This window comes from Ammodytes marinus, assembly GCF_949987685.1.
Source record: "Ammodytes marinus genome assembly, chromosome: 18".
Lineage (NCBI taxonomy): Eukaryota > Metazoa > Chordata > Actinopteri > Uranoscopiformes > Ammodytidae > Ammodytes > Ammodytes marinus.
This window is the reverse complement of record NC_137222.1, coordinates 18604558-18622291: the sequence shown is the minus strand read 5'-3', so window position 1 is coordinate 18622291 and position 17734 is coordinate 18604558. Positions and strand designations below refer to the sequence as shown.

The 17734-nt window shown below is 43.2% G+C and overlaps 1 protein-coding gene across 3 annotated transcripts in view; it reads right to left on the bottom strand.

Moving 5' to 3' along the window:
* Nucleotides 1-17734, bottom strand: part of rxraa (retinoid X receptor, alpha a) — a 114302-nt gene that overhangs the window by 71457 nt on the left and 25111 nt on the right. For all 3 annotated transcript variants that reach the window (XM_080047180.1, XM_080047178.1, XM_080047179.1), the window contains exon 2: nt 14690-14803. In XM_080047180.1, the coding sequence (XP_079903306.1) occupies nt 14690-14803 (114 nt within the window). The remainder of the gene's footprint in view (nt 1-14689; nt 14804-17734) is intronic.

Below are 17734 nucleotides of genomic sequence, written 5' to 3'. Positions count from 1 at the left end.
AAAGTGGTGTGTTTGATGCATTGTTAGCAGCAGTCCAGCCTCTTAGTTACACCTCTTAGAAGTTGCACTGCCAATTCACAGCTTAATGAGGGACAACAACAGGGATAGATATCAAACGCTGCAGACTTGACAGAACCGACGTTTGGAGAAGTGAAAACATAACGATGTGTCTGCATGGAGGGTATGAAAGCAGATAAATAAAACACTGCCTTTGAGCGCTGTGTGTGTAACTACGCTGTCATGTATGATTGGAGCTTTGTGCGTTCACGCCGACTGCGTGTGAGATTTTAATTTCCCACTAATTTCTCTGGCCTGCCTTTACCCCCCCTCCACTTCCCCCCCCCCCCAGGCAGCACACAAACAGGAAGGCAGGGACCCTTTTCTCTTCCTGGTTTGATGCGCTAAGGGACTGGTAATATAGAACATGGAAGTAAACACGCAAAGGAACTGCAAAACTCGCACCGACTTATCCTGAACACGGGTACAGGTTTGATCCTGGATTACGTAGCACACATGCACACTCTATCCATTGAGTCTTATTGATGAAAGCAGCAGGACATTTGAAACAGAGGTACATCTGGCAAACAAGTGTTATTGATAATGACTGAATACCATACATATTGTGCTAAATCTAATGGGAATCACAAGAAAAATCCCCCCAAAATGGCCTGTAATAGAGACTACATTTTGAAAAGAATGTCAATCTGTCATCCAACAAGTGCTTCATTGCACGATGACTGAATTAGAACAATATTGTTCTAACTCGTGCTAAATCTATCACAGGACAAATCTATATAAAAAAAAGACCTGAAATCGAGACGAAAGATTGGCATCAACATTAATAAATGGGCCTAGACAGCAGTCAAGCCTGTCAAGACTGTCAGTGCAGCATGAAGTACAGCTTGAAGGATGTATTAGTGTCAGCAGTACGCATCTGGTGAAGCGAAAAACATGGGAGATTATTGCATCCTTCAAGACTATGTTGACATAGATCCTAAATAAAAAGGAGATCCTCTTCTCTTACTACACCAACAACAACTGATGTACTTAAACTAATGTTGTATGAAGTTGAGACAGCTCTCATGTTTGGCACTTGGTTTCTCCTGTTGTTTGCTCAGCAGAATCTGCCCCTGGCTGCCAGTAATCTGGACATTGCTCTGCTGCCTCACTGCATGCTCCCGTATTTGACTTTCCTGGAATCTCTCAATATTTGATATGGCAGAGAGTCTGTGAACTCCCCATGTTAATGTCATCCAGACCTGAGAGCCATTGGACATACTGTACATTTCTCTGTGTGTACTGACGTGTTTCCGAACCCTGTTTTCATATCACTCAATCAAGGTGAAAGTTCATTGCAGAAGAACTTTTATAGACAGTCATGTTTGTAGATATTATGAGGTCCTGTTTGTTTTGATGTGTTGCTAGTACAGCTGTGTCTGTCACATGGATGTTTGATGGCCAATGGGAGTTTGTTTTTCGGATCCGTCAGCCTTTTCTATTGTTCCTAATGTTGAATACTGTTTTGATGTACTTCACTGGTTTCTTGCAGGCACTATAGAAGATCTCTGCTCAAGGGTTAGGGCTCAATCAGCAGAATTTGATCATAAATGCACTTTGTATTTGTGTTAAAATGTTTGTTTTGGCTTTCATTTGAATAGGATGTTATGAGATTGAGATGGAAGAGATACAACTGTGAGATCACCACTGGGGCCTGATTTTCCAATCTAGCATTTGCACTTTCATCTTTCCTTTTCTTTGCAGCTGGGAATGAAGGGGCACTTCAACAATTTAGACAAAATAATGTTGTGTAGTAGTACTAGTCAGCCTGTTGTCTAACATTGTCTCATGTGGCTCTTTCCAAGGTTTGAAAATAGAAGAAACAAATTTGAGGTGTGCAGGGATTAAAAGTAGTGATAATTAAGGAAGCAGAGGGGGGCTTCTTTATAGGTCCATGGGGCTCATTAGAGACACCTGTCACGGAGGCTGTCACCTGTCACTTTTCGTGAGCACACACGGAAGGAACGAGGAAGTAATTCGCCAGCTGCCAACTGTTTGATTCGGTAGGTTATTTGTGCTCTAATAAGCGCAATGCCACCGAAAAAAACATCCTGCATCTGCGGAGGAGGTCGATGACATTAAACAATCACTCGACATGTTGACGGAGGAGGTTTCTGCAGTTTGAAAACAGCAGAACTGCATCATGCGCTTGGTGGAGGAAGTTAAGGAACTGAGGCTACAAAACTCCGAGAAGGACAAGCGGATTATATTGCTGGAGAACAGGGTGGGTGATTTGGAGCAGTACACCAGAATGAACGACATCATTGTCACTGGGCTGGAGACCAAACCCCGCTCTTATGCGCGGACATTATCACCGCGGAACGGAGGGGAGACGAGCGAGCAGGTCGCCACATCGGTGGAGCAACAGGTGACGGCGTTCCTCCACTCAAAGGGGATTGAGTTGGACAGTAGCAACATCGAGGCCTGTCACCCGCTCCCATGGAGAATCAAGACGGATAAACCAGCCATAATAATTCCGTTTGCCAACAGGAAACACAAAACTGAACTGCTGAAACAGGGAAGACGACTGAAAGGCTTCGGATGTGTATCTGAATAAACACCTGACAAAGAAAAATGCTGACATCGCCAGAAAGGCCCGATTCCTGAGAAAGCAGAAGAAAATTCAATCAACGTGGTACGACCAACTGTAAAATATTCATCAAGCTCAACGGAACACCAGAACAAGCCAAAGTACTACTCATCAGGGACCTGGATGAACTGGATACATACCAATAAGATACACCAACATTCAAATTCAAATTCAAATTCAGACACTGAGGCATCATGGGAACTGTAGGATTCAGGGTGTTTCTTAATTTGACTGTACCTAGAGAATTAAACTGAGGATATCTTGGCATCTTATCCTTATTTTTCTTTTAAAATAATAGAGAAGAATAACTATTATTCCCCTTGGCGAAGGATTCATTTGCTTTCAGTCCATTGTTATTGTACACACACACACACACACACACACACACACACACACACACATATCCCCAAAATACACACATGCAAACAGGAGCCAGACACATGCAGTTATGGAGAGATACTAAGAGTGATGAAGTTGTAATCCTTAACACTGAATAGATCCATCTTTTTATTATGTGAACATGATTACCCTAACATTTTGTTAGTTTTATCAAATATGAACTACACTTTCTTTCGGATGACTCTTAAAATGATTAATATCTGTCTTATATGTCAACTTTAGTCCATCTTGCTGTTTAAAACTATCTACTATGTTAAAATATGTGAGGACAGAGAGGCTAGAGACATAGGCTGTTGTGTTTTGAACATAGAAAATGGACTACATATTATCCATAGGGTTGGGCAAGGTTTCTCTTAAATCTAAATTATATTTCTGCTTTGGATTCTGCTGAGTTCCAAACACCCTGTGGTAACACATTAGGTAACATGCGGAGCGATAAAACATCAATGGGACATTGTTAAAGCAGGCCAAAGTCAACTTCTCATCTCGCTGCCTCAGATCGTATCAACATCTTAAGTGATAACTCATGCAGTCAGATAACACAGAGCTGTAAAGCCGCGCTATAAATAATCTTTTTAGCACACTGCACGGAGAAGAATGGGATACATTTAGGTTTAGGGCACTTATGTAACCAACATTGCTGCGGTGCTCGCGCATTCATTTTTGTTGCACTCCTCCCACATACTTAATGCGTTGGGCTCATAAACAATGTTTAAAAAAAAAATCAACAAATACCTAATTATCATGTAACACCAAAGGTATAATCAGTGGTAATGGACTTGTTTGTTTTCCTATACATGCTCTTTAACACCTGCGACCTTTGTCTGCCAGATGGAGTGCAAACAAACACAGCCATCTCTTGTTGTATTAAGCATTACGATGTCAATAGACCGTCCTCTACGTTGTATGCTTCGGCACACACACATTACTTAATCATGTCTCTCTAAGTGCCTTGTGTGTGTGTGTGCAGCTTTTACACACATCTGCAGCGAAAGGGACCTGTGTGTGTGTGTGTGTAGCATTCCTGCATCTCCCCGTGTATATACATGTGTAGTTGGCACTTGATACCATTTGTGTGTGTCTGCTCGCCCTCGTTTTCAATTGTGCGCGCCGTGCCACTGAGCAAAGTCAGAATAATGGAACAGTGTGGGTTGTTGGTGTCGGGTGAGGTGCCGCTGCTGCAGTAGCCGCCGCCGTCACAGAAAAACTAGCCCGGCTGTTGTTGTGTAATCATCAGGCTCACACACACGTGCCCCGCCTGTGTGTGTATCACAATACACAGAGCAGATGGCAGGCTGGGTGCTAAATAAACACAAATACATGTTCATAATCAGCTTGGGTTACAGACAGCTGCTGCTGCTGCCGCTGCTCGCTTTGCCTTTTTGACATTAGATGTTTAATAAAATCACACCCAGGCCGACTCTTTACACAGCGGGGCGGTTAAAGAAATCACAGTGGCAGAAGCCAAATACAAGAAAGTTTATTTAAAAGGGTGTGTGTGTGTGTGTGTGTGTGTGTGTGTGTGTGTGTGTGTGTGTCATTGCAGAGCTTGCAGGACAGAGATTAAGAGCACATGTCCACAGATGAATGCATGTACATTTGAGAACAAATATATTACCCCACACACACACACACACACACACACACACGCACGCACGCACGCACGCACACACACACGCACGCACGCACGCACGCACGCACGCACACGCACACGCACGCATAAATTGCTCCTGCAGGAAGCAAACACAAATGCATTACGCCGGTGGCAGCTTTTCTTTCTGTCATTAGCCACTCATCCCGGTTGACGTGGTCTCTGCGGGGGAGAGGGGACATCTTCACTTAATACAAGCATTAGCAGTGAAGGACAAAATGTTCCAGGGGCGTCTCTAGAACGCTTTCATAATATTTAGTGCAAAACTGTCACGTAAATGATTAACTCCTTCCTGGGCGAGCCTACCTCTGCCTCGCGGGGAAGCGAGCAAGACAGGTGTGACTGGGAGGAGGTAAGATATGAGATGTGAGTTATATAGAAAGAAAATGTCTAAAAAACCAAGGAGAATGTCCGTCACTATTTCCTACAGGAGAAGTGACGGCCATGCTTTCAAAGAGTGTGTGATGAATGATACGTGATGTTGTTTCAGCTTGCCAATTGATCTTGTTTATTCACACAGTCAAATAACTTAATTTCATCTGTTTTATTTCACACCATTCGCTCCAGTGACCTCAAAGGTGTATGAAACACAACATCTTCATAATAATCATCATCATCATCATCATCCGTATGCTTTATAACAGGTCTGGCTAAGTGAACCACATTGCCAACACAACCAGCTATACAGTATGTCAATGCTGCTGCTGAGCTATTTACACATACCCATCCTCATGTCAAAGTCATTGGCAGCACAGCGGCACAGCCATGTTAGTCAATTGGCTCAATGTCAGTGACTTTAATGGACTCGTGGACACAACGCCCCCGTGGCGTTTGTTGCGCTCGCACCACACAGTGCCATTGACTGAGGCCGCCTGCATGGGCTAAAGCTAAAAAGGTCAACTCACTGCAACAGTTCCCCTGCCTGGTGTCCATACAGGGTGGGGCAAGGAGGATACGGCTGGGTTGTAAAGATAATTCCCGTTTCCTAAAACTCTTTATTTCCCTACATCTAACCATCATCATCTATTTAATATTTATTTTGTAAAAGGGACAAGTATGTGACTATATAAACCGATGCCAAACACCACAACATGTATAGCCAAAAGCTAATTTGCCATGTCCGTCCATAGATGGGCCTGAATTAGCTCATTGCAGCACACAGAAAAAGCCTCCAACTAAATCATCTTAACTGTAATAATAACACACCAAACTCACTTGTTGATCAGGTTTTACTTATTTAGAAGGGACAAAAGGGTGAATGCTAAAAAACTGTTCATCACAAGCATCTGTGACAGTTTACAGTTGGCAATTATTTCCATAGTTGATGCAACAAGGGATAACAGCCATACAAGTTCAAATGTGGTTCCTTGTATACAACCTTGTTTCACCGCTTTCTGGTTGCAAGGAAGTTGCTGCAGTGATCTCAGCCATTACTGGTGTGTGTTCAATGTCGTCATAACCACTAGTAATCATGACCATTACACAATTAGACCCAAGTAGTAATAAACTAAAGTATACTACCTCCATAAACGACCGCTATGGTCTTCAATTAAGACTTCCTTCTCCTCAGTAGTCATCCTGTTTGTTTGGTTAAACAGCTTGGCTAAAGATTTAGAGTCGCCACTGCAGCCACCATCTTTTTTTTTTTTTTTTCCTCCGGGGCCGCCAGCTCCTCAGACCAACACAGAGACACAACAAGATATTTCCATTAGCTACTGCTTTACCATCACTCCCCCTCCCTCTCTCTCTATCTCCGTGCACCTAAAGAAGTGTCTCTCTCTCTCTCTCTCTCTCTCTAGTACAAAACACGTGGGAGTTACAAACACTTCCCCCCCCACCCCCCACACACACACGTCCAACCTTTTCCCATCGCAGCATGTCCTGGCCTGCATTAGCACACTCGGCTGGGCCCTGTTGCTGTGCAGCCAAAGACATGTGACATTGGGGGTGGTCAGGGCTCTCTCTCTCTCACACACACACACACACACACACACACACACCCCCTTCAGTATAGACCTTCTTTGACCCATTTGTCCTTATACCCTACAAATCCTGCTTTGCCCTTGGCCGGAGTGCAAAGGGAAGGGGAAGCATGGGCAAGTTGAAGGCGACAGGTGCTACTTTTCTGACCTTCCCCACTTCATGAGATCGGCTTCGGTGACATTCGGATCAAGCGCTCGGTTGCGTTTCCTCTTGCCTCTCCCCTTCCCTCCCATCGACAGGCCGGCTATAATGCCAAGCGTGTCCAATCGCTTTAGTGTCAAAATACCAAAAGCAACCCCCCCCACCCTACTCTCTCCTCTGCTAACTCATCACCCATCTCTCTCTCCATCCCTCTCTCTCTTTCTTCCGTGCTTCTCCTCCTCAGGGAGTAAGGGGAGGACACACACACACACACACACACAGTCTGATGATCTGTGGCCGGCTTTGCCCTTCAAATCCCCATCGACGAGTACAGAGGCAACTGACCATAGTGAGAAGAAGGAACAGGCAGAACCGTGCGCTGACAGCATCAAGCTCCCAGTCCACCCTTAAAGGACACCTGAGCCTCCAATACCATCCACTTAACACACAGGCCAGTGAACAAACCGGAAGTGGATTGGGATGGACACGCAGGAACTCAACAAGAATGCACAGAGAGAGGAGATATTCACGGGTTTTGACAAAAAAGTTATACTGTCAACAAGTGTTCTCCAGAATGGCTGACACAAGGAAAATAGGAAATGTCACGTAATCCATTAAACATTATGACCCAATGTCCAAACTGCTAAAAAAAGCGACATCACAGTTTACTGAGAGGGCCAAGAAAAATGTTCCAGCATTCTTGTGTAGTTGTTCGTTCTGGTTTTACCAAAAACAGCTTCGGATGTTGAAAGCGAAGCATAACAACCGGGGAAACACACATGCTCGGAAGAAAAAATAAGACTTGATAAATAAATCACAGATATTGAATTGGCCTTTTGCTTTGGTTTCGGGGCCTTGTCCAAATATCTGGCCCTTTTGCTGCTGTTAGCCGATCCAGATGTTCAAAGCCTTTTTTAGGATTCTCCGTTATCCAGGAGGAAATACAACAGGCATGGATAACAAGAGACATTTTTTTTTTTTGCTTTTTTGCACTCTTGTTCTTCTCCGTGTTGGTCTATCCCCAACACATATGGCGGGTTTTATACCGAGAGTGATTTTGAGTGGATTTACATGATTTATGCCTGCCTGTGGTGTGTTTTCCCCCGCGCGTAAAAAGAAGAACACATTTCCCCTTGTTTGTTTGTACAGTGGAGTGCAGTATGTCGTGAGGTAGCATAACTGTTCCTTTTGATTGCATTTTAAAAAAACACATCATGCAATACGTATGCATGTCCCCCAATGCTCTGCGGTTAAGGAGGAGGACAGTTGACCCCTTCAACACTTAGTCAGACTCACTGATATAGACATGGCACTGAGACACTATGCAGGCTTCAGCTGTCAGGAAAAAAAAAAAAAAAGCCTAGGCAGCACTGATGTGTCCAGCAGCAGCAGCAGGCCTGACATATTTATCCGGGTTAATATGGGTCGTATTTATTTGTACACATCCAATGTTTATCTTAATTTGCCCATATATTTCAGCAGGCTTACCCAAAGTGCATGACTGTGATTAACATGCTGTTCTGTGTTAGGCAACATGGGGCCCTGAAGAATGAGAACTTTCATGTGTAATTTATGTTCATAGAAAATGCAGGGCTTTTTATTTTTTGTAAAAATAAAATGTGTCCTTTGCCCATTTCATGTTGTTATCTTCACTCAGCGGGTCAACTCAAACGAGAGCTGCGATGATGTGGAAGAGAGAGAGACATTTTCACCTCATCTTTGAAAAACCGCCCGTGAGAGAATATATTAACCGCTAAATAGAACCGAGAAAAATGAATTCAAAAAAAGGACAATAATTAATACAAAGATCTCTCTCTCTCTCTCTCTCTCTCTCTCTCTCTCTCTCTCTCTCTCTCTCTCTCTCTCTCTCTCTCTCTCTCTCTCTCTCTCTCTCTCTCTCTCTCTCCTCTCTCTCTCTCTCTCTCTCTCTCTCTCTCTCTCTCTCTCTCTCTCTCTCTCTCTCTCTCTCTCTCTCTCTCTCTCTCTCTCTCTCTCTCTCATTTAAAAAAAGGAGAAGGAACAATGGACGCATTTGTATGCAGCTCCAAAAAAATTCATTAGGCATTCATTCAATTATGCCGTACTCCGGATCTTTTGAATTTAAATGTTGTTTCGTTTGCCGTAGCATGATTCAAATTTAAAACTCATAATGAAAAAAAAAATTCAAGGTTCAACTCTCGACCCTAAACCTGCGCTACCCTGAATGACACAGTGGAGATGACAATGACCGTGTGACAGAAGGAGGATGTGACTACTTCCTGTAATGTCCCCAGCTGCCTCCCTGGCCCTGTAACAATGACATAGCATTTCACTGGGATGCTGCTGCTTTAGGGATTATAGGCTCACAGTGTTATCAAAGGCTTAAATTGCTCTGATTTCTAAGTGAGTGACCCACCGTGGATGGATGTCTGCTGTCGCTCTGGGCCGAGGACTCTCTAATCGCTGCAGATGTGTCATGGCTGCTGTTGCCGTGGCAGCTGGACACCACTGTGGGGCCATGTCACTCGGGGAAATCCCCCATTTTATTAAATAAGGACTAGCACATAATGGTACTCTGCCAAGAAGTACAAAGAGACATGAAAATGATGTCATAGTGAAGATTAAATTAAACTTTCTTTAAATATAAAAAGTTTCTTAGAAGTTCTAAAAAGTTAAAAAAGTACTTAACTCTGCAGTGCACATGCTGGATGTGTTCACGAGAAACTGTTTGCCAACACATTCCCCATTTCATTTTTACAATACCTGGTTAGCTTGTTGCAGTGATCAGAAGCAGTTACAAAAACCTATAATTTGCCTAATAGCACAGAGTATTATACATGGGCTTTTTAGATGAAATATCTATTTCTCTAAGGAAGGCAAGGCTGGGTTTTATCACGCTATCATTGTTCACATGTAGGAAAAGGATTTTCATTAAATGACATTGCTCCTTCCCAATTCCCACCCTACAACACATGTATAAATGGGTAATCTTCTTCAAAATGGTTTAAAAAGCAACACAGAGGAGTGTGTGTGTGTGCCTTGGGAACCACAGCCAATATATCTCACAGTATCTGATGTGCTTAATATAAATAAAAAAAACAGCCAATTAACTGAACTGTTTGGCAGCTCTTATCCCAGTCATGACAAACCCCAGTCCTTTGGCCTCAAGTTAAACCCCTTACCATTAGGAACAAATGCTAAGATTAGCTTGTTTGTGCTTAAGATGAGTCGGGATGGTTAGAGTTTTTGTATATAAATAAAAAATAAATAAAAAAAGGAATGGGGGTCCAGGGCCTATAATGGGCATCTTGGCGTCCTGCTCCGGCCCCTCTGGCTGCTGCTGACCCTAACAGGAAGCAGCCGGCGGTGGGGAGAGCACTGCCTCTGTCCAGCCAATTAAGAGTGAGGGGAGCGCGGAGCATGCCGGGGCTAACAAGCTCCCTCTCCCTGACCCTTCCTCACCTCTACAGGACCCCGCCATGGGAAATATGAGGAGCCGGGAGCAACTTTAACTCCATTCGCTACTCTACCCCCCCCCCCCCCCCCCCCCCAAACAACATCTCTCTCTATCTCGACACACACACACACACACACACACACACACACACTCCTTGCATGGAGCTGGAGCCGATCTGCTTGCATTTCCCTATAGTTTACTCTGGCTGGGTTCTAGGCGGAGGGGCGACAGAACCTCTTTCCAAGTACTCTGAAGAGTAAATGGGTTCCAAATGAAACCGGCCGGTGAGATAACTCTGAGGCTGTGTAATGAATTGGGACTGCCTTAAACGCTCATGTAGCTTGGCTTTCGGCGTAATTGCTCGTTATTTGAACAAAACGCCGGCGATAAAAGTGAGGAATGAAAAGCTAACAGTACATCTGGTGGGTTCTTCTCAGCAGGCAGTGGCAAACTACAGGCTTAATGGTCAGATCACGCCAGTGTGTTTCCGGCATTATTCTTAGCCACATCCATCCAGAGCTTATGACATAAAAGAAAAAAAAAAAGTGGGGGAGCCAGTAATAATCATCTACATCCAACACACCCACCCACCCCCTTTCTTTCTCTCTTTCTCTCCAGGCAGTATTGGTCCTGTCATTTGGACCCTCTCAAACACAGACCATATGTGGGTTCCAGCCCTGGCAATCAGACCGCATTGTGGAAGCAGGCGGGCTGAGTTCATCAGGAAAAAATTAGCCCGCCGCTCGGCAGGGCCCCGCTCCCATTGGCCAGTCACGCGGCCCGCTCCGTTTGAGGGCACCCCAGACATTCCTGTGGATAATCTTTTCCATTCCTCCGCTCAGCTCGGTGAGGACAGACCAAATCACAGCACAAGGCCTGCATTGTGAGAGGGCCCTTTTTTTTTTTTAAATAAGAAAAAAAAGCCCTGTTTTCAATACCGTCTCTCTTTTTGTAATGCGTTCCCTTCTCTCTCACCTCATATACCACAATTTCAGGGGAAAAAAAGAAGAAGAAGAACCTTTTTCCCATCGTGACTTTTTTTTCACTAAATGATTGATTTTTTTTCTGAAGTGTTTCAAATTGGTCCCGGACACTAACCTCTCTCACAGTCCCCTTTTTCTCACAGTCCGTCTTTCCAGTAAGTTTGTTTTTGAAAAGCCCCAAACAATGTATAAAACCACTGAAACCAGAGCCCTGGCCACATCAGTACACTGCCTGCAGTTCAGCGGAACGGCTGCTGAATATGGCTCCAAAGAACTTCCCAGAAAGCCTTTCTGCTTCGCTCACCGCTAACAGGCCTCGCACCTCCCCACAGCAGCTTGTCATTGTGGCCGTATGTCGGGCGGGCGGGAACGTGGAGATTGGAGGGGACAAAAACACGCCATTTTGGGGACACTGGTGGATTTATAGTAACACGTTCCATAATTAGATCCATGATTATTACAGGCTCTATAAAATGTTGACTCCGGCCGCTGCCATGACTTAACAGTAAACTGCACTTACTCTAGAAGTACACTCTGCTCTTGGCCGCTCACAGAGCATTTAAAAAGGCGGGGTCAGTGATGCTGGAGAACGCTTGTTGGCAAAATCACTTTGTCAAGATAAGCGAATATTTCCCCATGATCCGTTAACTGTCCATACTGTGTGTGCGCGCTGAAACAAATTCTGGTGTTAATACACAGCCTAGGCTCTGTAAACGGGTGTGTAAACAAAGAGGGCCATCCGTAGCTATAGCAATGTGCCCTTTCACAGAGCCTAGGCTGTATATTAACAATAGATTTTTTTTTTATTACAAATTTTGACAACAAGCTTTTCTCCATAATCGCTGACTACAGCGTTAACACACCACTGCATTTGAGTTCTCCTGTAATGAGTTAGCAAAACAGAAAGATATCACAATCCACCTTCTTCCAACACTATCACTCCTCCCTCTACTCTACTTTCCAGCTGCCCCTGAATGTAAGGTATAGACTAAATAGTCCAGGGTGACTTGTACCCTAGTGTTCTGCATGTCTTAAAATAGCCACAACACAGGAGGAGAAAAAAAACCTTTCACATACTTCGTCAAAGACTGCACTTTCAATCCAGATGCTCCTAATTGTTCAGGAAACACGTCCACCCTAACTGCAGGCAGTGACAGTAAAAAATGTTGCAATCAATCAGGATAGCTGTGTGGAATACACAGAGATGGGGGCGAGGTTGGTCGGGGAAAAAAAAGACTGCGCACCTCTGCGATCGTGCTGAAACTTGTCCATGGCGAATAGTATCTTAGTGTGAAAGGTGGGTTCTCAAAATGACAAAATTGAAAATAAAAATATATTTTCCAATGAGAAAATGTAGATTATCTGTATTGTCGAGGCCAGACCACTGGGGCTGATGGGAATAAAGGTCCCTGCTGCAGGTTCAGTGTCCTGTTTTGAACTTTCATTATTAAGTTACGCAGTGGTCCACTTCCCAGCCTGGGATTTATTTTACTATGATACAAAAAACAGAAAAAAAAACAAAGACATGAGTGCATTAGTGGATTTGGGTAGAGTAATCATATTGGTCATTTTGATTGTATCTTCTTTTCTTGCTTTCTACTTGCAGACATGATGGAATGATGTAAATGATGTAGAAGCCCTCGAGGCAGCTCTTGATACATACTCTAATGAAATAACCATGCGTGGATTCTCTCTTTTTCTGCTCATCAAATGCAGATTCTACTAATATTATAAGTATTTTCACGCCTCAAGTGTTTTCCCTGAATTGTCCTCGAAAAAAAAAAACAGATGATACAACTCCACGACGGCTGGAAGGCTGATTTAACCAAAACATTTATTATTTACTCGAACGTCTTTAAATTCAATGAACCACTTCAGCGAGCAAATTCCACTAACACGGCAGAGAGCACTTCAAGTAGAATAAAGATTCATTTAAAAAAAATGTAGCAAACCAGACACGGGCCTGATGGATGTGGAGTGCTGCGCAACAATGGAACGAAGGACAACAAACCCTGAGCAAACTGACAAAACAAGACAACAAGCAAAAAGCACTTACTGCTACCTACAATGGAAGTGCTTGTATCCTCCAAAAATAAATGGCTAAAAGTAATGGGCTCGGGAAGTAATTTCGTATTTGCAAAAAATACATCTCTTCAGAACTAACTCTCAACATTCAGAGCCTGAGCTCACTTCTACTTCTTCCATGTACCGAGAGATTCCTCTCCAAGGGTTTGAATTTAAATTAAAAAAAAAAATCATCTAACTTTAAAATCAACCAGCTGTTATCCCGGAGCTGTTTATATGTTTATGTGACTTAGTCTTTGCCAAACGAGTCATGCTCTCCTCACATGACAGGCGGCTCGGCAGGTCACAGCAGCAGCACTGACTCTGCAGAAAGAGAGAGCGAGCCTTGGGAAAAAAAGAGCCATGAATATATCAGCGTGAGCCACATGTTTAGCAGCACTCTGTCCATTGGCCGCATACCATTACACACCAGTACAGACTATCTACAATGATGTCAGACCTTGTTTTCCTGTAAGGAGGAATGTGGGGGAGGGGGAGGGGGGATTCAGGATGGGGCCAATTTTCAAAGCACCTCTGTTAACCTGTTAACCTGTCCATCAATGGGGGCTCCACACATGCAGAGACACCATTAGGCGTAATAACCAGACTGCATGCTGCCTCCCGAAAAAGGTCCCCAGCCAAAAACACCTCTGACCGGAGGCACTGCTTCTATAGTGGGTTTGTGCAATAGTCACTGATTAGCGATGCAACATAGGACTACAGCACTTAATAATGATATGTTTAGAAAGTTGTTCCATAAAGATAATATTGTTCATTTTGCTGAAGACAAAACACAACAAAAATAAAGGTAAGAATACGAAATTATAATCATCTCAAATCCTCCTAATAAACTCAAACTATATATTAAATAGTGGTCTCAAATAATATATTGTGATCTGCTGTACATGTCGTGTACAGCAGTTCACACACCCTGCCCTTACACCCTTAGCCCGAGCTAAGGGTGTAAGGGCAGGGTGTCATATTGTATCATATTGTATCATATATCATATTGTATGAAATGTAAAGCCCACTGAGACAAATGTATTTGTGATTTTGGGCTATACAAATAAAACTGATTTGATTTGGTTTGATTTGAAAACAGATTAAACCAATTAGATGATAGGCTATTTGGGATGATTACACAAGTCTCAAAAGGTACCCATGAATCATCTTTCCAAAGAAATATACTGTTGCTAACCTGCAACTAAAGCGCTATTATGAATGTATCCACCCACCATTTTAAAAATAGTAATAAAACAATGTGACCGAGTGAATTCCTTTCCTGATAGTTCATTGAGGACAGGCTCGACACATAGCCTACGTTCTCCTCTAAGAACGAGACTGGTAAACAACCAAGGCTTGACTGAACAGTCAGTGAGTGTTACCTGTGGAAAGGCGCCGCTGATGGAGGTGACACATGCCAGTGAAACAGGAACATGCTTCGCCGGAGCGACCTCGCTGCATTTGAGGAGCCAACGAGCACTGGGGCTTCAGGAACCCTGGAACGAAAAGAGAAGGATAATGAGACACACGTTGCATTCCAATACCCACACTCCCCTGCTATTTAGTATGGTAGAAACATAGGAGTTCCCAATACACGCACGTCGTGATTTTCCGTGTGGAAATCAGCGTTCTCTTTTGACATTTCTGACCCACAATCCACTGCACATTGGAAGTGACATCACACTGATGGAGCCTCTGAGTGAAAACAAGCAGCAATGTGATGGATTTATTAAGCAAGAGGCAGGTTAAAGGCAGCCTGTCACGATGAAATAAATAAGTTAAAGTATGTTTCAATTGTATCCCTACTGCATGCTAACTACATACTTTGTATGGCCAGCTGTAGAATGTAAAACAGTAAAAAGAAAGAGTATGTGATTTGGAACACCTGGGACACAAAAGAAAGAGATAAGAAGTAGAATAGATGATAGATATGAAAAAATGGCTTCCAGTTGATAAACAGGAGTCTTCTTTTCTGAGCGTACAATTTACAATTTGCCACCATCAGACCTAGCCAACCTCTCACATTTCAAATGGGTCGGGTACTGGGACCGAGGTTGTAGCAGCTCCATGTGGGCAAAATGCCAGATTAGGCCGCGGTGCCTCCAGGGGCTGTAGGAGACGAGGCCGTCTTACTGTCTGTCTCCGGGGTCAAAGAGGTCATTCTCAATAGGGAAGTCATTATCTGGCACAATGAGGCAACTGAGTAGGCTGCTACCCCCCTCCGGACCAGCATTCACACTGGTCACTGACACTATCCAGCAAAGAGGATGAGCAACAATTAAGCCTATATACAGTACATTGCTTATAATATATCAAATGTTTTGCATGGGGATATTTTTTTGAATTACAACACTATATTCAATATTTAAAAAATGTAAGCCAAATGCATCAACAAATAGAATTTTCCAATACCTGCCAATGTCTCCCCCCTGTATCAACTCTAATAATCCCTTTAAAACTGCAGATTTTATGTGGCATATAAGTGGCATTTCCTTTCATGATTGACACCGTAGAATGTAGAATTGAAGTAAAGTTCACACAGTAGGAACATATTTTTTGAACTTCACTTTTTCCCCATTGGAAGGAGGATTTCACTGTGTCTTTTATCGACTGGGTATAGCTCATGCGGATCACATTGGCAATGGGCTGATCCAAACTTTATTCATTTATTCATTCCCCGTGAGGACCTTTAGATGTCCGGCAAACATCAAGAGCGTCACACACACACATACACACACTGTGTTCTGAGCCCAGTAAAGCCCCCTTATTGCCACCATGAAAAACATGTCACTACAGATGAGCTCAGAGAATGACATTTAAAACAGGCAAAGGGATATTGAATTAGTTCCCCATGATAAGCTGTCTGGGATGCTGATACTTTCTGCTGCTTATAAGGGGTGTGTGTGTGTGTGTGTGTGTGTGTGTGTGTGTGTGTGTGTGTGTGTCTGTGTGTGTGTGTGTGTGCGTGTGTGTGCGTGTGTGTGTACATGTGTGTGTATGGTGAGGGGGGGGGGGGGATGTTCATGTCCAATGCATTCTTCAAAGCTCTGATTAGTAGTGTAGCGACTGACAAGGCAAAGCAAGTCTGGACCAGCAAGAGCAAACACAGACAGACTGAGATCATCCTGTAAATCACAAATTAAATAAAACAGAGGAGGAGGGGGGCCATTTTTTTTTTGACTGTCTCATTCTGCCAGGAAGGAAACATGTTGCTCCTCGTGTGCTGCTGTATGTCACAGTTTGACGAGCACAATAATGCTTTTGTTGTTGTCAGATGTTGGAAAATGTCAACTGAAAACAAAGCAGGAGACTAGTCTGAAACATGAGTAAAATGAAGTGCATTGATGTCGGTCATTCTACAAGATTAGGGCTGGAATTCAAGAGATGAAGAGAGTTAATACAAGACTGACTGTGTTTTTGTGATTAACTCATAAACGAGTTGTACATTTCTTGTCTTGTGGGATTAGTTCACCCCCTAAACTATAATTAAACATGTTTTTTTCCACAAAGCTTGGATGTAGTAATTTTAGTATGAGTTGCCAAAATGTGGAAATATCCGTCTTTCGTCACCCTAATACAAGAACTTATTGACCATGGTGAAGATAGTGTGGGGATGAAGTTGGTCAATATTGTTGTGCAATGCATAGAGACAATGTATTATCCTGATCCAGAATGGAGTGCCGATAACAAAGAAATAAAGAAGCATAATTTAAATTAATGACCTTAATGAAAAGTTAATACATTACCAATAAAGCATGTGTGATTGTTAACTAAGAAGAAATAGAATATTTAAAAGAATCTTTCCTGTTTTCCAAGCTTATGAGACAAAATGAGCTCGCATAAACCATCTATTTTTATCATCTGTCCAATTTAACATCCACGAGGATTTGTACAGTTAGTCTCACTGTGGATTACTTTCTACCAAAGCACTCTTCGTACTCATGTAGGATTTTTTTTTTAATTTCAGTATTCATGAATGTATCACGCATGCATTTTGGGTGAGAGGAGAGAAAAAAAATCTTGAATGAATATTGATACATTTAGATTTAGAAAATACAAGTCCTGCTCCATCTACTACAACACATTACATTCCTGACTGCACAACGGGTTGAAGGGGCAAACAGTGACACATGTTATAGAGCCCTAAGCAGTGTCACCCAACATTAAGGCATTAACATATGAGTCCGGGCTCCCAGTCAAGTTGGGCTTTTCCAAAATCAGAAGTAAACTAAGCAGACAGCGGCTCCCCCCCCCCCTCCACATAAAAAAGAGCCCTGCACTGCTAGCCATCTATAGAATAATGTTCCCATGGGACTGAGTAATGCCTAAGCATGGTGTTCAAACACTTGGAATTTCACCTAAAGCTTGAATGACAGAGTTGGGGGGAGGGGGGGGGGGGAAATGGAACGAATTAGTCTGACCCTGAA